Source organism: Bos indicus x Bos taurus, chromosome 15 (assembly GCF_003369695.1).
Source record: "Bos indicus x Bos taurus breed Angus x Brahman F1 hybrid chromosome 15, Bos_hybrid_MaternalHap_v2.0, whole genome shotgun sequence".
Lineage (NCBI taxonomy): Eukaryota > Metazoa > Chordata > Mammalia > Artiodactyla > Bovidae > Bos > Bos indicus x Bos taurus.
Window position 1 is genome coordinate 32,879,157 of NC_040090.1, and position 24,220 is coordinate 32,903,376.

A 24,220-nucleotide genomic window follows, 5' to 3' on the forward strand; every position below is an offset into this window, starting at 1 on the left:
GAGAGCCTGAAACAAGTCCTATTACACTTGTTTTTCTACCATCGTCAGGCCACAGACTGAGAGTGTTTATTCCTATCCCTTCATTTTATAGGGGATGAAATTGAAGTTCACAGTGACATGGGAACTAGCTCATGGTCATGTGACTAGTAAGTGTCAGTTGAGGCTAGACACCGGTCATCCAGCTCCCTGCAGAGCGTTCTCTTCCCTGTGCCTCGTTGCCTCTAATATCAGTTTCCTCTTTCTATTTGTAATTCCTGTAGATTGTGAACTTGGTGGGGGTGAGGGAGCCAGGAAACTTGATATCTTTTCCTTCTGTCACTCCCTCCTCCTGCACAGGCTGGGCAGAGAAGACATTCAGGGAAGATGTGGTGAAGTACTGAACAGAAACCTAAATTGGCCCAGGAAGACCTCATGGGCTAAGCCAGAGGAGACTAAAGAAAGAAGATCCCTCCCAGTTTCACTGGAATATCTTTGGTTTTGGTGATGATTCCTGTGGTTTGGCTTTCCTAGTGTTAAACGCACCCTTGGCTGGAGCATGGAAGAGGTGTGGTTTGTAACCCTGGTGTTTTATCTGGTGAAAGCCAGATCTGTAATGAAACTTTTGGGAAAATACCACGTCTCAGCCCACTGAGGATGCCTTCAGGTTTTCAGGACCCTCCCTTGCTCTCCAGTAGCAATCACAGGACATAGAGATGAGGTGCAGCCTTGCTGGCTCCATTACAAGTAGATAACATTGCTTGAGTGCTTACTGTGATTTAGGAAACTGTTTTAGGTATTTCAAAATTCTTTTAATCCTCACAATCCTCTATGAGAAGTTACTACAATTTTTTCAAGCCTTTCAAATTGACTTTATTGAGATATAGTTTACATAGAGTAAAATGCTCTCATTTTAAGTGTTCAGTTTGAGTTTTGATAAATATATACAGCTTTGTAAAAATATATATACCTCCCCTGCAATCGAGGTACAGAATGCTTCCATCAGTGGGTACTATTATTGTCTTCATTCTACAAGGAGGAATCTGAGATACAGAGACTTAAAGGATTTGTTCAAGGTCTCATGGCTTGTGATAGAACCAGGATTTGAACCTAGGCTGTCTGACTCCAGAGCCCATGTTCTTAACTGCTGTGCTATTCTGCCTTCCATCTCTTCTTTCGTGGTCCAGCCATTGCCTGCCTTGCCCTGGTGCATTAAGTAATTAAGTGCATTAAGGAGTAAGATGACATAGGCTTAAAGTCTAAGCCCTAAAGGGGTCTGGAGGAGCACAAAGCCCAGAGGTAGGCAGTGGGGAGGGATGAGACAGCTATAAGTACCCTTAGAATCTCAAGACCAGAGTAGGCAGAACTACTATGCCCAGCCTTTGCCTCTCCAGGCCTATGAAGAGTGGGGTGGACTACGAGCCTGCTAACAAGGGTATAATATAGTGTCTGAAAAAGGGCCTGGCTCCAAGGCTCACAGAACAAGATATAGAAATATAGATGATAAGACACAGTAGTCTCACGTGCTCTGAGACTGCTGTCTGTGGTAGGCTACAGTGAGAGGCACGGGGCACTGTAAGGGCACCATGGACAGGCCAGAGCATATGTAAAGGAGGTGAGGTGGAGAGGGGCCTTGAAATCTAGTGCTTTGAAGAGGAGTTGAAGGAGCCAGGTTTGGAATTCCTGGAGAAAAAGTAATCATTGTCTTCCTGTCCTTGAAAGGCTGTTCTTTGGAAGAGGAAAAAAAAAATCTTATTTTTCTGTGTGGCTTCAGAAGGCATAACCAGAGCCTTTTGGGTGGACCAGTGTAGCATATTTTGGAAAAATTAAAGTGCAGTGAATATGAAATACCTCATCAGCTTGTCATTTGCTTGAAATACAAATAAGGTCAAATGTCTTTCCAATATTAAGATTAATCTCTTGAATGACTGAACTTATCAGGAAATTTAGTATGTTTCTCTTGGGGCTTTTTGTCCCTACTCTTTCTCTTTGTCAAACTATTCAAGAAATCTAAGGGTTCAGGCTTAGTTCCAGATAGAGGACTAGAGAATTGTATTGTTCTGGTTGTGGGCCCCATATTTTAGCTTCTGCTGATGATAACACAGTGTGGCTTTTAAAAACGGACTTTGCACGGAATGTTGTTTCCTTATTTAGTATAGCTGCGGGGACTTGGTTCTGCCTAAGTGACAGTGGTTCTTTGAGGAAGGATGATAGTTCTCCTTAAGTGTCATTTGGCCTAGGCTCTGTGGTGCTTGACCCCTCCAAGTCATGTCCATATGTACTCATCCACTGGAGAAGGGAGCCCGTTCAGTCTCTGGTTGGCTGGGTCTTGAAGTGTTTCATAGCCAGCCTTCTTCCATGATCATTTGGGTTATGGTATTGAGTTTGGAACACCCATTTGGACGTTCTCTTTCCTCAGGAGTGAGTACTTACTGTAGGCCGTTACTGCCTCTTTCTTCCTTTAACTTGACTTAAAATCTCAGTCAGTCTGAGAAATTCTAATAGTATTGAACCTCAAAGGAAAGGTGGTCAAGGTTTCAGTCTTTGTTCCTGGGGGACTTTGAACCCTGTGTATATTCATATTCATTTCCCCCAGTTTTGCCTACCAAAGGGCATTGGGGATGGTCTTTGCCAAGTCACAGATCCTGTTGCATCCTTTTCCTTAAAGGTGAAATGTGCCTACTTGCCTTATATTTATTTAGTTAATGGGGGCTAAAAAAGCCCCTCAGGAACAGTGATGTGCCCCAAGATGACTTGATGTTTCTAAGACAGAGAGGGGCTGATAACTTTTAAAATGGCCATTTTTCTCTAACTAAAGTAGTTTGAATTGTTGTTTAATCTGGTCCTTAATACACAAGGAAGATTTTTTTGAAGTACTGTAACTCCTGATCGTTGGAGTGGGCCACACAGAGATAGCGCTTTGACATTACAGCTGTTAAAAAGAGACTAGCTACCTAGGGCCACTGTGAGGAAATGCTGAATTCCTTAATATGATAAGACCACCATCCAGAATAAGTAAGGTTAGCATTAGAAGATGTAAGAAGGGGCAGCTGGACCATGTCATCTGAGCCTCAATCTTGAAACCGTTTCTTCCATGGAGCGACTCTTACTAAACATCTGTGCTGTTAATACCACCGTACTCGCTTCAGGAAGGTACCTCTTTCCTTTTATGTTTAGGTCCAAGTTGAGTATAGGAACTTTTTTTTTTACACTATCATGTAACTGGGCCTCCCTGGTGGCTCAGACAGTAAAGCGTCTGCCTGCAATGCAGGAGACCTGGGTTCAATTCCTGGGTTGGGAAGATCCCCTGGAGAAGGAAATGGCAATCCACTCCAGCACTCTTGCCTGGAAAATCCCATGGATGGAGGAACCTGATAGGCTAATGTAACTGAGTCCTACACAAAATTTAGACAACAATTTTTTATAGACTCAGACATGGCAATAGGACTCTAAACATAATTATTGAAACTAGAGAGGCTGGCTTGTAAAATGCTGTTTGATATCTGAGGCTCTCAGAAGATCAGTAGTGCCATGACAGTTATCTGGTCATGGGATGGAAGAAAGATGACAAATGGATGTGGGTTAGGATGCATTTCATCTGAAAAGCACTTCTAGCTCTGAGATTCTATGAGTCTTCTAGGCTTTTCCATCCTGCAAATTCTAGAACTGACTTTGGGCAGTGATTTCTGGAAATCTTATGGGCCCAACAGGGGGTCAGTAAAGTGGGTGATATGATACAGTTGAGGCTACCACTGACCTCACTTCCCCGTTTTTCCCCTCAGCTGCTCTCTCCTTAAGCCAGAGAAATGCAGATATGAAATAGAGCCTCTTGTGTTTTGTATGGGGCTTCCCTGGTGGCTCAGTGGTAAAGAATCTGCCTGCAATGCAGGAGCCACAGGAGACACAGGTTTGATCCCTGGATTGGGAAGACCCCCTGAAGTAGGAAATGGCAATCTACTCCAATATTCTTGCTTGTAAAGTTCCATGGGCAGAGGAGCCTGGTGGGCTACAGTGAATGGGGCTGCAAAGAGTCAGACACAACTGAGCGACTGAGCCGCTGTGTTATGTATGTTTTACACAGTTAAGAAAACCCACAGCCTTGTATTTTGTCCATGATGTTGCTCTGTCTTCTCATTTGACAACTTAAACAGCTTGTGAAATGGGCAAGAAAGTGCTCATTAAACTCTTTTTCAGTTCGGTTCAGTTGCTCAGTCGTGTCCAACTCTTTGCTATCCCATGGACTGCAGCATGCCAGGCCTCCCTGTCCATCACCAGCTCCCGGAGTCTACCCAAGCTCATGTCCATTGAGTCGGTGATGCCATCCAACCATCCCATCCTCTGTCGTCCCCTTCTCCTCCTGCCCTCAATCTTTCCCAGCATCAGGGTCTTTTCAAATGAGTCAGTTCTTTGCATGAGGTGGCCAAAGTATTGGAGTTTCAGCTTCAACATCAGTCCTTCCAATGAACACTCATGACTAAATCGCCTTTAGGATGGACTGGTTGGATCTCCTTGCAGTCCACGGGACTCTCAAGAGTCTTCTCCAACGCCACAGTTCAAAAGCGTCAATTCTTTGGTGCTCAGCTTTCTTTATAGTCCAACTCTCACATCCATACATGACTACTGGAAAAACCATAGCCTTGACTAGACAGACCTTTGTTGGCAAAGTAATGTCTCTGCTTTTTAATATGCTGTCTAGGTTGGTCATAACTTTTCTTCCAAAGAGAAAGCATCTTTTAATTTCATGGCTGCAATCACCATCTGCAGTGATTTTGGAGCCCCCCAAAATAAATCTACTCTTTCCACTGTTTCCACATTTATTTGCCATGAAGTGATGGGACCGGATGCCATGATCTTCGTTTTCTGAATGCTGAGTTTTAAGCCAACTTTTTCACTCTCCTCTTTCACTTTTATCAAGAGGTTTTTTGGTTCTTCTTCACTTTCTGCCATAAGGGTGGTGTCATCTGCATATCTGAGGTTATTGATATTTCTCCGGGCAATCTTGATTCCAGCTTGTGCTTCCTCCAGCCCAGCGTTTCTCATGATGTACTCCACATATAAGTTAAATAAGCAGGGTGACAATATACAGCCTTGACGGACTCCTTTCCTGATTTGGAACCAGTGTGTTGTTCCATGTCCACTTCTAACTGTTGCTTCCTGACCTGCATATAGGTTTCTCAAGAAGCAGGTTGGGTGGTCTGGGATTCCCATCTCTTTCAGAATTTTCCACAGTTTCTTGTGATCCACACAGTCAAAGGCTTTGGCATAGTCAATAAAGCAGAAATAGATGTTCTTCTGGAACTCTCTTGCTTTTTCCATGATCCAGCGGATGTTGGCAATTTGATCTCTGGTTCCTCTGCCTTTTCTAAAACCAGCTTGAACATCTGGAAGTTCATGGTTCACGTATTGCTGAAGCCTGGCTTGGAGAATTTTGAGATTACTTTACTAGCATGTGAGATGAGTGCAATTGTGGGGTAGTTTGAGCATTCATGGCATTGCCTTTCTTTGGGATTGGAATGAAAACTGACCTTTTCCAATCCCTTGGCCACCACTGAGTTTTCCACATTTGCTGGCATATTGAGTGCAGCACTTTCACAGCATCATCTTTTAGGATTTGAAATGGCTCAACTGGAGCCATTCCATCACCTCCACTACCTTTGTTCATAGTGATGCTTCCTAAAGTCCACTTGACTTCACATTCTAGGATGTCTGGCTCTAGGTCAGTGATCACACCGTCATGATTATCTGGGTTGTGAAGATCTTTTTTGTAAACTCTCTTTTTAAAACTCTTTTTTAACCTCTTTTAGAGGTGAAGAAATTGAGGTCCAGAGAAGTTAAGCAACTTGCTTGTCTGAATTACATGCTGCTGCTGCTGCTGCTAAGTCGCTTCAGTCGTGTCCGACTCTCTGCAACCCCATAGACGGCAGGCCATCAGGCTCCCCCGTCCCTGGGATTCTCCAGGCAATAACACTGGAGTGGGTTGCCATTTCCTTCTCCAATGCATGAAAGTGAAAAGTGAAAGTGAAGTCGCTCAGTCGTGTCCGACCCTTAGCGACCCCATGGACTGCAGCCTACCAGGCTCCTCCGTCCATGGGACTTTCCAGGCAAGAGTACTGGAGTGGGGTGCCATTGCCTTCTCTGGAATTACATGCTAGACAACTGTTATCCTTAGTACTTTTAATACATATTGTTGAATAAGTGAATGAAGCAGAACTGGAGTCTACATTCTGTTTCCTTGGCCAGTATTTTGCTACTGTGTTATTCTGAGCCCTCTGGGTCCTTTCTGTGAGCAACTTTAGGACTGGCTGGGTTCTGCTGGCCTTTCCTTTGGGATTCCCTCATTCCATAGCTGAATCTGTGTGCACTCGTTGTAGAGCATCATCCCAATTGTGTTCCCTACAAAGTGAGAAGGGAAAAACACTCCACCCACTGTGATTCTTTTTTTGTTACTTGTTTTCTTGGATCTTCATGTTATTGCTGACAAGAGTGACTCATAGACTTCACTATGTTATTTTCTTGGTTAAGGGAACTTTTTCCTTAGCTCTAGAAGAAATTAATTAATAGTTATGTGTGATTAAGGCACAGGTGTTCAGCAGCTTTACCCAGAACACAAGAATCCTCTCTTCTAGCTAAGGCCAGACACATTGCTTTGGTTTGGTAAAATTTTGTAGCCACTGTGTGCTTAGCTATGTGTCAGGTATTATATAGGGGAAGTCCTTGGGGTAAGAGGCTCAGAGTTCAGCTGGAGAGATAAAGCACATCTATAAACAAGAAAATACTGTGAGGCAGTTTTTAATAAAATACAAAAATCAAATTGTATACCTACAAATATTTAAACATGGAAAATAAGTCCTAGGGGCTTAGAAGGTATAGTGTGTAGAAAGAGTGTGTGCTTTAGTATTATGGGCCATTGACAAGTTAACCCTCTGAACTATTAATACTTTTCTCTTTTCTTTGATATGGGCATAGTAATAGCAGTCTTATAAGGTTGTGAAGATCAAATGATGTTTAATGAGTCTAAAGTACCTGCATAATGTCTGATATATGGTAGTCATAAAACCAGTGGTAATTCCCTCCTCCCCTTTTCCAGGAGGCTTCCTAGAGGAGCTAAGCCTGAAAGGTTGATTTGGATTTGGGGGCAGGAAAGAGTGGAAGAAGGGTGATGGGAAAAGGAGTCATGGGAATGGTCAGGTCCCGTGAATCTATCAGTCTGGTGGGGGTGGAGGGCACGTGAAAGAAGCAATGAGGAGTAAAGCTAAAGAAACTGAAGTTTAGGCTTTATTTAAAGGACATGTTGTCATGGGAAGGGAAGGTTTTTTTGTTTTTTGGAGCTCTGTATACTGGTGTGTATATATGTATGGAAAAGCCCTTTTTATATTCTGCAGTGTAGTATAGTAGCTAGGAGTTTGGGTCTGGAGCCAGATTACCTGTCTCTAAATGCTACCACTTAGTTTACTTCTCTGTGCCTTAGTTTCCTGATCTGAAAACTGGAGGTGATAATAATGATACCTTGTAAGGTTGTTGTGATGAATGAGATAAAAAGTAAAGAGTGCTAGAATAGTAATTGTCACTTAGTACTACATACATGTTAGCTGCTGTAATTATTGTTTTTTGTTGTTGTTCTGGTTGCTAAGTTGTATCCGACTCTTTGCAACCCCATGAACTGTAGTAGCCGGCCAGTCTCCTCTGTCCATGGGATTTCTCGGGCAAGAATACTGGAGTTGGTTACCATTTCCTTCTCCAGTAATTATTGTAACTATTGTTTAAATGAAAGAAGACTTTTTGAAAATAGTGTACGCCCTTTGATACACTGATCAACTTTGATAATTAAAAAAAAAAGGCTGATCTATTAACTGAGGGATTGGCATCTGTACTTTGAAGACCTCTGTTCTAGTTAATGAAGAGTCATCAGTGTGGTGAACCTGCAAAAGTGGTGATAAGCAAGATCTGATTGGGAGGTGCAGTCTGAAGGAGAGAGAGGAGAATTGGCAGTGGGCTTGGAATGTGGAGCTTGGGCTTGGGTTTTAGGGTGTGTCCACATGAAATCATCTAGGATAATAGATTTGTTGCATTTGGAGGCAATTCTTGGTGGAGTTAGGCAGTAGAAGTGTAGGCCTTGGGCAGCCTTGTCAAAGAACTTGAGTTCTGGTGAGGGAAAGGCACAGTACCCACAGTAAACAGTGTTGCCTTAGAAAAAACATGACTGCACATTTTTATGAGTAAGTAAATGTCCGAATAAAATAGGATGATGGAGTACTGTAGGAAACTGGAAGGTGTCCCCAGAGGACATAGTAGGTGGATTGGGCTTGAAGGTTGGTTAGGATATGATTACTGCAGACTTCAGGGAGGTGAGAATGGATATAGAATATGATCAAGTTATGAGCCAAACTTGGACCCAGTTTCTCTATTCCAGAGCATCGCTCCTTAACTAGCCACTTGTTTCCAGACTGTGTGTGGCGGTCTCATCATGTGAACTGCAAAAGTAGCTCCCATTTTCCGAGAAGTGTGGTCTGTGGTGCTCAGGTGGCACCTTGCTAGCTTCTTTGCAGATTTTCAAGTCCCACAAGGGCCAGGCTGAACTGGCATTCTGTGGGGCTGGAGTGGGATATGGAAAAGGTGTAGTTACTCTCTTCCATTTGGATAGGGCTTCAGGAAAGGATCTGAGGACCTGTTCCTCCCTGCCCCGCCCCATGCTTTTTTCCACACTGCCTGTGCTGTGTGCCTAGGCGGGGCCTTGCTGGAACATGGGTTTGGTGATGGGGCAGTAGGGTGGCAGGGACTACCAAATTTGGAGCTTCCCTTGAATGAACTGTGGTTTGGTATGAGTTGTTTGCTTTGCTCTGTGTTTATGAAGCATTAAAAGGACTTTTGTTTTCATCTTTGGCTTGCTCAAGGTTAAATCACTAAAGGTTGCATTTGAATGGAACAATTTCTCATATTGGCTGGCTTTAAGTTTTAAGTCTTAAGACCATTAATGGTCTTATGCTGGTATCCACCAGCAGAGCTCTTTGTGAGATAAGGTGGCTCTGGTTTCTGTGGGAGGCTGTGTGCAAGGCAGGAAGAAGTGTGTGAGGGCAAGATAGAGAAGCCTCATGCAGAGTCTCAAGCTTATGCTCAGAGCTTTGGGTCTGTTTGCGTGCAGGGTAGAGCTTGGGCCATTACAGAGTTTGATGAGCTTTACCTGAAGGAGATGCCCCAGAGGGGTAATATAGTTTTTGAAGCATCCAGGGCTATAGCGTATTCCTTTTATCCCAAGGCAACACCTCTACTAGGAATCTAGGCCACGCTGCACGGCTTAGCAGAGTCCTAACCACTGGAAATCCAGGGAATTCCCAACCTAGGACTCTCTAGTTTGCCCTTAGAGACCTCTCCAGTCCTGTCTGTGCAGGACTCAAGCATCCAGCATTCCAGTATCCAGATGTTCCATATTCTCTAAGGCCAAGTCAATGGCCAATCATTCTTCTCTGGGAAGCCTTTCCCTGCCCCTTAAAGGAGAATTTCTCATCTTGCTTCCACAGAACTTGGTATTTCCCTTGATTGTAGCCCTTGTTTATATCCTGATTGCCTGCTGTCTCCACTAGAAGGTAAGGTTTTGTTCTTGTTTTTCTGGTAAATCTATTGATTTTTTTTTTTTAATAAAAAAAGATTATTTACTGCTGAACATAGCTCTTTCCAAAAGGAACCTCAGGCCAACTCAAGTTTCTAAAAAAATTTTCTGAAATAGATGAAAAAATTTATCAAGAACAAACATACCTTTCCTTCATGCTTCCTTTCTGTGTAACTCACATAGTTATATTACTAAGACTTGAAGAACACAAATTATCACTTGTATGTATAAAACTCACATAGGCGTTAGAAGCAAATGAGTTAGTGAAAAGATGGCTTTGTCTACAACAATGGAGCATAAACTAAAACTTAGGCTTTTTGAAGGCAGAAGTTGTTGTTTTGTGTGTTTGTGTGTGTGTCTAGCACCTGAGTTGTATACAAGGTAAACATCAATAATGAAGAATAAATCAATGAATGATTTAAGATTTTTTGGTGGATTTTTAGTTCTTTTCCTTATTAAAAGCTCAAGACCTTAACTGCATTGATTTTGTGATTGGGCCTCAGGCTGGGGTTAAATTTGATGTCTCCTGTGCAGACTTAAGAATCATTTGAAATGTTCTCCCCTAATAGGGTGTTTCTCCCTGGCCTTTCCTTTTTCAGCATTTCTCTCTTTTCTTTAATTGCCATTAAACATCTGCATTCTGAGAATGAACTGATGGAGGAGAATGTTTCCCTGAGGACATGGTGTCTAATAGCAGTCAAGGCTTTGTGGTTGAATAACTCACTGATTGAATCACTGACTTTGAGGCATCAAGGGAGGGAGCATGGGTATATGTAAGGAGAGTTCAAGAACTCTATGTGCACGTAGAGTGAGTGGTGGAGGGAATGGAGTGGTAGGAGTGATGGTAAGATGAAAAGAGTGTTCAGAGAAATCTAGAGTTTTAAACTCTTCCTCAGTACCATGTTTTGGGTTTTCCTGATCAGAGTCAGAGTAGGTTAGTAGAAAGAGCAGAAGTCAAGAGACTTGACTTTCTTCTGCCACTAGCTCATATCTAGGACAAATTGCTGCTGCTCTATTGTTCTCATTTTTATTTGTCAAGTGTAATTGGGAATCTCTGCCCTGCCTAATTCCCTTGACTGTAATGAGGATTGGTGAGATGTTGGATGAGAAAGCTCTGCAGAACAGAGGTGCCATTATCAAAGCAGGAGATAAGTATAATGTCTGTGGTCACCGTTCAAATCTTTTCTGACCAGAGTCTTGTCTCTGGAAGAACCAACTGTTGTAGCCCAGTTCTTGATGTTCAGGTTTCTCTGACCTTTCTGTGCTCTCCAGCCTCTTGATAGTCATTCTTCATTACAGTTGTCCCAGCAAGGCCCTCCATTGCCTCTGGCCTCCCTCTGTCAGAGCCCTAACCGAGGTGCCTTGGCATTGCCTATTTGGAAGTGGCTGTTAAGAGTATAGGCTCTAAATAGGAAACCCTCCTACACTGTTGGTGGGAATGTACATTGGTGCAGCCACTATGAAAACAGTATGGAGGTTCCTAAAAAAAACTAAAAATAGAGTTGCCATATGATCCAGCAATCTCACTCCTGGGAATATATCCAGACAAAACTATACTTCAAAAAGATACATGCACCCCTATGTTCATAGCAGCACTATACACAATAGTCAAGACATGAAAACAACCTAATTGTCCATCAAAAGATCAATGGATGAAGAAGATGTGGTGCATATATACAATGGAATATTACCCAGCCATAAAAGGAATGAAATAATGCCATTTACAGCAACATGGATGGGCCTAGAGATTATTATACTAAGTGAAGTCAGTCAGAAAAAGATAAATATCATATGATATCACTTATATGTGGAATATAAAGTAGGATATAAATGAACTTATTTACAAAACAGACTAACTGATGTAGAGAACCATATGTGGTTGCCAAGGGAGGGTTGGGAGAGAGATGGCTTGAAAGTTTGGGGTTAGCAGATACAAACTATTATGTACAGAATGGATGAACAATGAGGTTCTTCTGTATAGCACAGGGAACTAGTATATTCAATATCCTGTGATAAATCATCATTGAATATGTAAAAGAATATATGTATAACTGAATCACATTGCTGTAAAGTAGAAATGAACACAACACTGTAAATCAACTATACTCGATAAATTTAAAAAAAGAAGAGTATGAGGTGTAGAGTCAAGCTGCCTGGGTTTGAATCCTTACTTTTACAACTTACTTGCTGTGTGCTCTTAAGCAAGTTACTCAGTCTCTCTGTGCCTTGTTTTCCTATCTGTACATGAGGAAAATAATAGTAATGATGTCGGAATTCCATGGCAGTCCAGTGGTTGAGACTCAGTGCTTTCACCACTGTGGCCAGGTTTAATCCTTCATAGGGGAATGACGATCCTGCAAGCCATGCAGCATGACCAAAAACAGAAAAACAAAAACAAAACCGTAACCACTTCACTAAGTTCCTGTGTAAATTAAATGCAGCAGTATACGTGGAGAGCTTAGAATAGCACTTGCCATATTAGTAAGCATTCAAAATTGTTATGTGTTGTTATAATAATTACTTAACTCTCCAATCTCTGATGGGAATGCCAGTAGGCCAGGAGCATATCCATTTCCTCATTGTATCCCGTAGGATTGGAGCAGCAGACATTTGCTAAGAATTTCTGGAAGGAGAGTTTAAGTGTGAATACTGGATTCCCTGGTGGCTAGGTGGTAAACAATCCACCTGCAATGCAGGAGATGTGGGTTGGGTCAGGAAGATCCCCTCGAGTGGGAAATGGCAACACGTTTCAGAATTCCTGCCTGGGAAATCCCATGGACAGGGAAGCCTGGTGGGCTACAGTCCATGGGGTTGCAAAGAGTTGGACACAACTGAGCAACTAAACAACAACAACAATTTGATTTGCCATATATAATACTAACTTTGTGACTGTGACCAAGAGACTTGTCTTCTCTGAGCCCTAGTTTCCTCATCTGTTAAATGGCAATCATGGTCCTTGTCATGCAGGGCTGATGTGAAGATTGAATATATATGAACTGCTAGGAATTGTGTAAATATAATTCCCTCCATACCCATGAGCTGTGTAGAATGGGGGCCCAGGAATCTGCCAATTACTATTGTACCCCTTAGTGGCCTAGTGAGCCGAGGATTGCTCCTGCAGTGATGTTTTCTGGATATTTTGACTTAGGACAGAAGAAAGAACCATTACCTTGGGATTTCCCTTAGTGTTTCCGGCCTTTTCTGTCTGTTTTCCCTGATTGTTCTCCTTTGGATTCTAAGTTCCTAGAATAGCCATAATATTTTTCTACCTCTTAGTTTCCCAAAGTCTTAAGCAACCAGACCACTTTTGTTTTGGCTCCTCTAAGCTTACTCTGTTTGGCCCTTGTCATTCTTCATTAGCTATTAGTATATCCTGCTTATTTTCAGTTTCCTGACACGTTGTATTTTTTTTCAAGGCCAAAATAGCACCCAAATCATCTGAGCAGAGCCCTTTATCTTGCTCACTCTAACTAGTGAGCATAGTGGCCTGTGAGGTAGAAGACCCGAGTTCCAGTGCTGGCTGTGACACAAGTCTAGCTGTGTGACCTTGGGCAAGGCTCTTTCCCTCTCTGGGGCTCAGATACTTCATCGTTAAAGTGAAGGATTTGAACCAAGTAAGTGGTTTCTAAGGATCTTTGAATTCTATGGTGTGAGTTTGGTCAAGTCATTTTTCTTTTGGGGGGTAGTCTTAGCTTCCTCATCTGTAAAACTAAGTGGGTTAGCCTGAATAATTTATAGTCAGTTCTAGGCCTTAGTCTTTCCTTTTTTTTTTTTTCTGCCTGTATTACTTTCTGGAACATTTCTGTGACAGTTAGCAGCTGTGGACAGGAAACGCTTGAACACTTCTAACTTGGCAAAGATTGCTACTCCCTCTGAACCTCATCCCAGCCCATTTCCTGTGTTTACAGCGTTTGGGTTTTTTGCTTAGTGACAGGCCTGACAGGTCATACTCCAGTTCTGTCTCCATAGCCTGGTGCAGGGTAGACCCAAGTGAGTACTAATTTGGAAGTTGAGAGACAGGATTTCAGTCTCCACTCAGCTGTGTGACCTTAGGCAAATAACCTTGCCTCTTAGGGTTCAATATCTTCATCTGTAAAACCAAAGAATTTAACTAGTGAGTCTTTCTGGCTCTGATATTATAGGGTATGGATATTTGCCTCCTTTTTTTAATTCCCCCTGAAGCACCCTTTGTTTAGCCTGTTTTTTCCACATACTCCACCCTGGAAGGGACCCTGGGGAGCTCCCTTCACATTTTCCATGTGAGACAAAATAAGAGTAAGAAAGAAAGTCAAACCAGCATCTCAGGCCCAAACTGGCAGCAAAAAGGAGTTGAGGTAGAAGGCTGGTGTGACTGAATTGCCTAACAAACCAGCTGTATGGTGGGTAACCAAGTGGGCACCAATATGTATTTATTCTTATTAAGATTCTGTAGATAGATAATATCCCAGTTCCACCCCTACTTTCACCATTTATGTGACTTGAGTAGATCATGTAGTGTATCTGGGCTTCAGCTTCCTCATCTTATATTGGGAATGATAAAGGTACCAATTCACAGAATAATAAAAGAGACACCATGTGTAGAAGTCACAGCATAGTTCCTGTCTTGTTCATCCTCCCTTTCTCCCTTAGGTAGTTATAATGTCCTTAATTCTGTTCTTGCGGAAATAGTGGTAGGACTCTCAAGTCCCACTCCAGAGGAGCTAACAGGCCACCTGGGATATAATTCAATTATGAGCAGAAGAAACCTTATGAGGTGGTGCCTGGCCCAGACTGGGCTCAGTGCTCTGACCTGGAGTGGTTCAAGAAGCTTTCCTGGTGGAGATGGACTTTCCCTGGGCCTTGAAGGGCTAGCAAGCCTTAAACATGAATAGCTGGGGGGTGAGTAGGGTTAGCTACCCACCTATATCCTCTGTCAAGCTGGCATGTTGGATAGGTCAGTTTCACATACATCTCTTCCTTCTCCCTTCAGCTAGGTAGTTATTATTCAAGAGATTTAAGTTTTTAAGAGAAAAAAAATTTTAAGGCAGTAAGAAGACATAACATTTATCTAGACCAAACTAGTTTTACTTCAATCAGTGGGCAAGGTAAAGTTTGCTTGCATAATTTTAAACACTTAGAACATTATGGTTTTTATGCCACATTTTACAGATGAAGAAACAGTGCCTCCAAAAGGTTGAACAACTTTTTCAGGTCAATGTTAACAAGTTACAATGACAAGTCAAAGGAGTTCTTCATGATAATTGAGTATAGTCAAAGCTGGGTTAGGAGATATGTATAATTTAGCAGTTCTCAGTTCTGTTTATTCACCCAAGTTTTCAGTAATCTGTAATAGTGCTTATTTTTCTGAGATGGCTATCTTATTCCTGGCTTGCACCCTATATTCATCTCTTGCTTTTAGTAGAAATTTCCAATTCTCTAAATCTCCAGTTCTACTGTTGACTTAAATTCTACCGCCTTACCTAAACTTAGAACCCTTAATTCTTTTCCCAAATATTGATCAAGCACGTACTATATGCTATATATACCTAGAGATGGATGCAAATACTGGTTTATGTTTGGATCTTTTAGTGTAGTAATTAGACAATTAGACAAAAACCACTTGGTAGTAATCAAACGCTTACTATGTGCCATGCTTTATTGGAAGTATTATACGTTAGATGTAGTAACTCACTTAATTTGCACAACTTTATGAGGTAGGTACATATTATTTTCTACTTGTTTTAAGATAATGAAATGAGATGACTTCCCTGGTGGTCCAGTGGTTAGGACTCTGTGCTTCCACTGCAGGGTCCTGGGTTTGATCCCTTGTTGGGGAACTCTGTAGGATTTCCACAAGCTGTGCAGTGCAACAACAACAAAAAAAACAACAATGAAAGTGAAATGAGGCATCAAGAGGTTGTCATTGGTCTAAGTGTGATAGAGGGCAGCACAGGGGTTACGAGAACACAAGAGGGGCTCTAGTATAACCCGAGGAGATTCAGTGCAGAGACCTGTTAGAGGAACTGGAAAAAGCCTGAATAGAATCTTGAAACTTGAGTAGGAGTTAGTCAGGTGAAGAATGGGGCAAGGATATTGCAGGCAGAGGGTACATCATGTACAGAGCTGCAAAGTGAGTCTGCTTTTTTATTTTATTTATGTAATTGAAAATGGTTTAGTGTGGTGGGAGCGTGGGGTGTGTGTGAGTGAGTGGTGAGGGATAAGGCTAGAGAACTTGGTTAGGGACTGCCTCTTGAGGAGCCTTGTGTGATTTGTTTTTTTATATTCATTATATGAGCCATAGGTTTTCACTGGTTTCCAGTCTTGGAGATTTGAAGCCCTGTAAAGGTCCTTGAGGAGTGTCTTGTGAATCCATGTTATTTCCACAGTCATTTTTCAGTTGGGGGTTACTAAAAGTACAACTATTATTTATGCAGCTTTTTTGAATTACTCATTAAAAAAAAGCTAGGAATCACAGTTGTAGGAACTTGGGAGCATTACAAAGAATTTTTTTAATTAAAATTTTTGTTGAGATAATTATAGATTTATTTGTGATTTTAAAAAATAATATAGGAAGATCACTGGGAAACTTTGTGCAACTTCCCCCACAGTAGCATTTTGATAAACTGTAGTATATCACAACCAGAATATTGACATTAGCACAACCCACTGATCTTGTTCAGATTTCCTCAGTTTTACATGTACTTGTGTGTGTGTATTTGTGTGTACCAAGTTCTAGTCTGACACCATAAGGGTCATTCATATTGTTGTTCTAGTTTTTTTTTTTTTTTTTTAACTGCCCACATGGCTTGTGAGATCTTAGTTTCCCAAGTGGGGATGGAACCTGGGCCCTTGGCAGTTAATGCACTGAGTCCTAACCACCGGACCACCAGAGAGTTCCTTCATGTTGTCCTTCTATAATCACACCCTTCCCTCCCATTCCCTTCCATGTCCCTAATCCCTCTACTCTTCATTTCTAAAATTCTGTCCTTTAAAAAATGTTACATAAATAGAATCATGAGTTTGTAACCTTTTGGAATTGGCTCTTTTTGCTCAGCATAATTCCCTGGGACTTCACCCAAGTAGTTATGTGAATCATCCCTTCATTCCTGTTTATTGCTGAGTAGTATGTAAGTACTAGAGTGTAAACGAATGAAGGACATACAGACCTATTCCAGTTTTTGGCTATTACATGTAAAGCTTCTGTGAATATTTGTGTACAGGTTTTTATGGTAACCTGTGAGTGATTTGATTCAAGACTGTGGTCTGGTCAGATCTGAATTTTAGAAAAATTATACTGACTGCTTTGGTAGAGGATGAGTTTAAGGGAAACTATAGCAGAGATGGAGAAATCAGTGAGGAAGCTACTGTAGTAACCCTGGCAAGACTCATCGAGACCTGAGCTCTGTTCTCTGTGAGATGGAATGTGCTTTGCCAGAGAGGCCCTTCCTCAGAAATCGCATCAGGCTTGTGCACATGAGGGTGATATCAGGGTCGGGGAGCCTGGACTGTGAGGAGCCTCAGGCACACTCATTCCTCGTAGTCCCTGTTCACAGGAACAGCTCCGCTACCATAGCTGAGAACTGCGTCGGGTGAGGAAGGGCTGTGAACCTGGTTCTTGGCATGATCCTCAGACTGCCAGGGTTTTCAGTAGGTGTTCTTGATTATCTTCTCTCAAGAAAATAGGAAGGGGGGTCAGTTAGCTTCTTGTATTGTCCAAGTGGTGGCTTACATGGGGCAGAAAGATGGTGAGAAGCTCTTTCCTAGTCCCAGTCTCTTTTGGAGCCTAGGAATGTGTTCTCTGGTAAGCCAGCCAGCAGTGGGTCTGGGAGACTTGAGGATGACCTCTTATTGCTATGGAAACTGGAATCCACATTGTTTTTACCCCACGCCATGGTGTGCCTGGCTCCTCAGTGTTTATATCTTCAAGGCATTTATCACTGTGCTCTTGGGGCTGCTGTGATAAGCACTGATTGTTAGGAGCCAGCCCAGCTTCTGAACCCGAGGGTGTAATCCTAGAGGATCCACTAATAGGCTGCACATCTGCCCTGGGCACTGTGCAGAGTCCCTATCTGGGCAGGTCCTTGGAACTTACTCCAGCATTGTTAGAAAACTCTTCCTAGCAGAACACTCTTTTGAGTTGTTTGTAATTATTTTTTTGGCCATCTCAGACCCTGACAAGTACTGGCCAGGACACAGGAATGTTTGGGTCAGGCTCCAGGTCAGAGAATTTGGGGTGGCTTTTGAACAAATGTGTGTTGAATTTCTCTGGGACTGTCATGCTTCTTGGCTCAGATACCTTTAGAATGCAAAGAGTGTAAAGACCTATGGTGTTTAGGACCCCAGAGCTGAGAAAGCAGATCTTCCAAGTCAGTCCACAGCTTTCAGTTGTCACTAGGCCAGGTACTGTGTTGCCCAGCCCTAATCCAGAAACAAGGGACGCCAGAAAAATCAGACTCCTCTTGCTGTAGTTGGGAACATCAGACTCACAGGTAAAAAGCAAAGACCAGAGAAGTGACAAATGAATGACTGATATTTTAATAGGGGTTTACTGTTTGTAAAGAACTTTACTGATTTTTCAGACAAGAAAATTAATCCTTAGAAGTAGTCAGAGTATAAGAAAGTTGAATTCAAAGACCTACGTCTACCACCTCTGTTATTCAGTATATATTTTAATAATTCGGGGTAAGAATGGAGGGCACCCAGGAGTATACACTGGGAGTCAGAACAACAAGAAGGCTCCTGCACCAGAAGCCTCAGTTATTGAGGTCATGGGCTGCTTTGTGGGGACTAACTTTGAGGATTAGCCATCTTACTCTGGAAAGAGGCTTCTTGTTAGATCAGAATTTGAAGAAAAGAATACTTGGAGGAGGAAGATGGTAGAAATGGGACACAAAGGGGTGACTAAGTGCCCTCCTAGTGTCTTTTAAACTTTGTTTCTAAGTCCTAGTAGAGAAGGGGTCTTTGGCTAGTGCTGGGCACTGAAGAAGTTAAGGCAAACCCAGGAAGTTCTGTTTTACTCTTCTTGGGGAGTGGCACAAGCTCAGTTAAGGCTTCTGTGATTGCCCTTAATAGACAAAAAGAACCTGATGGAACCCTCCTGCCCACCCTCTACCCCCTGCTTTGTTGGCCATGGAGAGTAAGAGTTAGTAGTTTTAAGAAGCCCTCTTGCAAAGGCTCATCTTGTCTATCAGCCATAATCTTGCCACATACATGGCACAGATGTTGGTGAGGGCTCTCCCGCAAGTCAGAATGGCTCTCATTAAAAAGATGACAACAAATGCTGGAGAGGGTGTGGAGAAAAGGAAACCCTGCTACACTGTGAGTGGGAATGTAAGTTGGTGCAGTCGCTATGGAGAACAGTATGGTGGTTCTTGAAAAAACTAAAATAGAGTTGTCATGTGACCCAGCAATCCCACTCCTGGGTGTATATCTAGAAAAAAACTAAAATTCAAAAAGATACATGCACCTCTATGTCGATAGCAGCACTTTTAGCAATAGCCAAGGTGTGGGAGCAACCTAAATGTCCATTGACAGATGAATGGATAGAGAAGATGTGGTATACATATGCAATGGAATACTGCTCCTGCTAAGTCACTTCAGTCGTGTCCGACTCTGTGCGACCCCATAGACGGCAGCCCACCAGGCGCCCCCGTCCCTGGGATTCTCCAGGCAAGAATACTGGAGTGGCTTGCCATTTCCTTCTCCAATGCATGAAAGTGAAAAGTGAAAGTGAAGTCGCTCAGTCATATCCGACTGTTCACGACCCCATGGACTGCAGCCTACCAGACTCCTCCATCCATGGGATTTTCCAGGCAAGAGTACTGGAGTGGGGTGCCATCGTCTTTTCTGAATGGAATACTACTCAGCCATAAAAAAGAATGAAGTAATGCCATTTGTAGCAACCTGGATGGACTAGAAGTTATCACACTAAGTGAAGTAAGTCAAAAAGAGAAAGACAAATACCATATGATATCACTTATACATATAAGGTATGACACAAATGAACTTATCTATGAAACGGAAACAGATTCACAGACATAGAGAACAGGCTTGTGTGTGTCAAGGGGAAGGAGGGTGGGGGATGGATAGATTGGGAATTTGGGGTTAGCAGAATCAAACGGTTATATATAGGATGTAGGATAGCTAAACAATGAGGTCCTGTTGTAAAGCACAGGGAACTATGTTCAATATCCTGTGTTAAACCATAAAATTATGTGTGTGTATATATATATATATAAACCATAAAATTATATGTGTATATATATATATATATATAACTGAACTATTTAGCTATACAGCAGAAATCAATACAACATTGTAAATCAACTATACTTCAATGAAATAAATTAAAAAAAGAATTTAGTGAATCTTCTAATCTGGTTCTGACACTGCTTTGCCAGCCCACCTAGGGCAAAACAAACCCATTTCATGGCCTCAGTTTCCTACTCTCGTTGTAAAGTGAGCAGTGGCCCTTAATGCCAACCAAAGCTCTTCTAACTCTGCCATGTAGAGTTAGAGTTTGATGAGGGATCCCAATATCCGTTACACCTGTTCTTTGCCAGGACCTTTTGCACAACTGGCAAAAAAAACCCCCTTTGACTTGGAGTCTTTTAATAAATCAAATTGTGTGAGACGCTGTGCTCCTCGCTCTTGGGTTGCTTTGCTTGGATAGCCTTTGCTTCTACCCCCGCCGTCTTCTGCCTGTTGTTCAGGCTGCGCCATCTCCTGTCACTCTGGTTTCTTGACCCTGTACCATATTCTACTTCATGTCTTTGTAACACATGAATTATGCTCATTCTAGTACTTTCTGTGAGCAAGGACTGTATTTGTTCATCTCTGATTTTGCTCCTTCGTGTAGCAAATTCTTTTGGGTATTTGGGTATTTATTCTTCTGGGTATTTATTTGCTTATTCAACAGATGTTTATTGAAGCCCAACTTTTGTACTAGGTGCTAGAAGCTAGGATTCAGCCATGAAGATAGCCATGATTCTTGCTGCAGTGGCGCTTACAGTGTAGTGAAGAAGACAAATATTTAGCAAAGTATCACATAATCATGATTGTGAAAAATGTTAGAAATGAAAAATACAGAGTACTTTGGGGGATATATAATGTGGGCCTAAACTAGTTTGGGAAAGAAGATGAATCAAAGAAGATTCTTGGAAGACGAAAATGTTTAAGCTGAGACTAGCAGTATGAGTCACAATGTGCACCTTAAGAAAGAGAAGAGTCTTTCATATAAAAGGAATTCTAGGTGGATTTTAACCTGGGCTAGACATTAGCATCACCAAATAAAGAGTATATGAAGCAACTGGACTGGTGCCTCATCCTTGTGCTTACTGATGGGAGTATAAAGTGATATGACTGCTTTGGAAAACAGTTTGTCAGTTACTTAGAAAGGTAAGCATGGCCTTGTTGTATAACCCAGCAGTTCCATCCCTAGTGGAACTTAAGGAAAAGAAAACACCTCATTTTCACTCAAGAAAAATGAAAACAAGTGTCCACACAAAGATTTATACACTAATATTAATAACACTTTATTTGTAACAGCTAGAAATTGGTTAATGGATAAACAAGTTGTATATCCATTCAATGGAATCTTCCTGCTGCTGTTGCTAAGTCGCTTCAGTCGTATCCGACTCTGTGTGACCCCATAGACGGCAGCCCACCAGGCTCCACCATCCTTGGGATTCTCCAGGCAAGAATACTGGAGTGGGTTGCCATTTCCTTCTCCAATGCATAAAAGTGAAAGTGAAGTCGCTCAGTTGTGTCCGACTTAGTGACCCCGTGGACTGCAGCCTACCAGGCTCCTCCGTCCATGGGATTTTCCAGGCAGGAATACTGGAGTGGGTTGCCATTGCCTGCTCTGTCAGTGGAATCCTAAGCTAAGCTAAGTCGCTTCAGTCGTGTCCGACTCTGTGCAACCCCATAGACGGCAGCCCACCAGGCTCTGCCGTCCCTGGGATTCTCCAGGCAAGAATACTGGAGTGGGTTGCCATTTCCTTCTCCAATGCATAAAAGTGAAAGTGAAGTTGCTCAGTTGTGTCCGACTTAGTGACCCCATGGACTGCAGCCTACCAGGCTCCTCCATTCATGGATTTTCTAGGCAAGAGTACTGGAGTGGGGTGCCATTGCCTTCTCTGCAATGGAATCCTACTCAGCAATAAATTGGAGCAAACTACTGATTCATGTGATAGCAGGGTTGAATCTTAAATCACACTGAACAAAAGAAGCCAAACACAAAAGACTACAGAGTTATTATTATATTTATTTGAAGTTCTAGAACAGGCAAATGAAAGTCTCAGTCGTGTCCAACTCTTTGCAGCCCCATAGACTGTAGCCAGCCAGGCTCTTCGGTCCATGGAATTTTGCAGGCCAGAGTAACCGTTCCCTTCTCCAGAGGATCTTCCCAGCCCAGGGATTGAACCCAGGTCTCCCGCATTGCAGGCAGATTCTTTACTGTTTGAGCCACCAGGGAGGCCCAGAACAGGCTAAACTAATTTCTAATGATAGAAATCAGATCAGTGATTGTGTGGGGAAGAGGATGAAGGTTGGCACTGAGGAACTGAGTGGGAGCATTTTGTGACAGTGGAAGTGTTCTAGATCTTAAACAGGTTAGTGTTACGTGAGTGCTTATGTTTGTCAAACACATTGAACTGTTTACACTTAAAATTTGGGACATTTTATTGTGTGCAACTGTACCCTGAAAATACCCATGCTCCATTTTAATAAACGTCAAAAAAAAAGGTAAAACTTAACCTATGATGTTGAAAGTCAGAATAGTGATTACCACTATGGGGTCATGGTAGCACTGATTGGAGAGAGGAAAAGGGAGAGAGTCTTCCCATAGTGTTAGGAATGCTCTATATCTTGATTTTGGTGGAAGTTTAAAGGATATATATATTATATATAATTATATAAATATAAGTATATAATTATAAACTTATACATAATATATATATAAGTTAATTGATCCTTGTATTTTTAAAATTTAGTGATGGATGGGTTTATGGCTGTGTTGGGTCTTTGTTGCTGTTCATGGGATTCCTCTAGCTGAAGCAAGCCGGGGCTGCTCTCTGGTTGCAGTGCCCAGGCTTCTCACTGTGGTGGCTTCTCTTGTTGTGGAACATGGGTTCTACAGCGCTGGCTCAGCAGTTGTGGTGCATAGACTCAGTTGCCCTGTGGCACGTGGGATCTTCCTGGAACAGGGACTGAACTTGTGTCCCTTGCATTGGCGGGTGGATTCTTAACCACTGGACCATAAGGGAAGTCTGGTTCTTAGGTTTATTTATGCACTTTATTTTATGTGTGTTATTTCTGTTTATTTTTAAGTATTTATTTATTTGGCTGTGTCAAGTCTTAGTTGTGGTATGTGGGATCTTTCATTGCAGTGCACAGATTTTCTAATTGTGGCACACAGACTTAGCTGCTCTGTGGCATGTAGAATCCTCTCAGACCAGGGATCGAACCTGAGTCCTCCACATTGCAAGGTGGATTCTTAACCAACAGACTACCAAGGAAGTCCCCTATGTGTGTTATTTCTCAATTAAAGAAGAAAAAGAAAAAAACCCTGCCCCCAAACCCATACCTCGGTCTCAACCATAGAGATACTGGGGCCTTCGTGTCAGCAGTTTAAGAGCTCCTTAAGTGATTCTAATACGCCGCCAGAGCTGAGAATCCCTGTGCTGTGTAGAAAGGAGAGAAGAAACTTGACCCATCAAAGAAGGGTTACAGGAAGCAGGAGAAGTTGCTGAACATGAGACCAGAAAGGTAATAGGTGACAGATTGTTCTGGGCCTGGCAGGTAGGGAAGTTGAACTTTATCTTAAGAATAATGAAAAGCGTTGAAGGGTTGTAGGAAGTGAGAGGACTTGTGCAGGTGTGCAGCTGGTATGTACTAGCACTGCCTATAGCCAGCATTCCTGTTGACTGCTCATTAAGTGTTTAGAATATCTCTGCTGAGAGTGACATGATGTGTGGAGAATGAGGTTTGAAATAGTTGAGGAATCTTGAACTGGGTTTGGTGACTGAATGAATGTGCAGACTGAGGGAGTGAGATGTTAAGGTTTCTGACACAAACAACTGGTGAAGTAGGAAGTTTGGGGGAAAGGTAACGAGTTGAGGTTTAGACATTATGAGTTGAAGTGCCTCTTGGACATCCATGTGGAGATGTTTAGTAGGTAGTTGGAGTCTGGGTTTCTGTGGGCCAAAAGTGAAACTTGAACCAGAAACATCATTTTGTTTTTTGGGAGTTGGTAATACCTAGTAATTTCTTCAAATGGTGGTTGAAGCTATGAGGAGAGATGATTATTTAGAAGAGAGTGCAGTATGAAAAGAGAGACTAGAACTGAACTCAAATTCTTTGAAACTCCAACGTTTAATAGTCAGGTAGAAAGGAGAATTCTGTACATTAAGAAAGGCAAAGATCCATTTATCTGTACATTCATTCATGCAGCAAATCTATATTGAATACCTAATATGTGCCAGGCACTGTGAGAGTCCCTGAGGATACTGCAGCGTACAAAAAAAGTCCCTGCTTGTGAACCTTACATATATTGGAGGGAGACAGACAATAAGCAAATCAGTGAACAAATGTATCATGTGAGGTGGTAGTAGGTGCTACATTCAGTTCAGTTCAGTCGAGTTTGACTCTTTGCGACCCCAT

The 24,220-nt window shown here is 42.2% G+C and overlaps 1 protein-coding gene across 7 annotated transcripts in view; it reads left to right on the plus strand.

Moving 5' to 3' along the window:
• The window catches only part of STIM1 (stromal interaction molecule 1), a 204,970-nt gene that overhangs the window by 82,266 nt on the left and 98,484 nt on the right, over positions 1-24,220 (plus strand). For 2 of the 7 annotated variants that reach the window (XM_027563067.1, XM_027563069.1), the window contains exon 2: positions 9,492-9,557. The exons of the other annotated variants lie outside the window; for them this stretch is intronic. In XM_027563067.1, the coding sequence (XP_027418868.1) occupies positions 9,492-9,557 (66 nt within the window). The remainder of the gene's footprint in view (positions 1-9,491; positions 9,558-24,220) is intronic. 7 annotated transcript variants of the gene reach the window in all.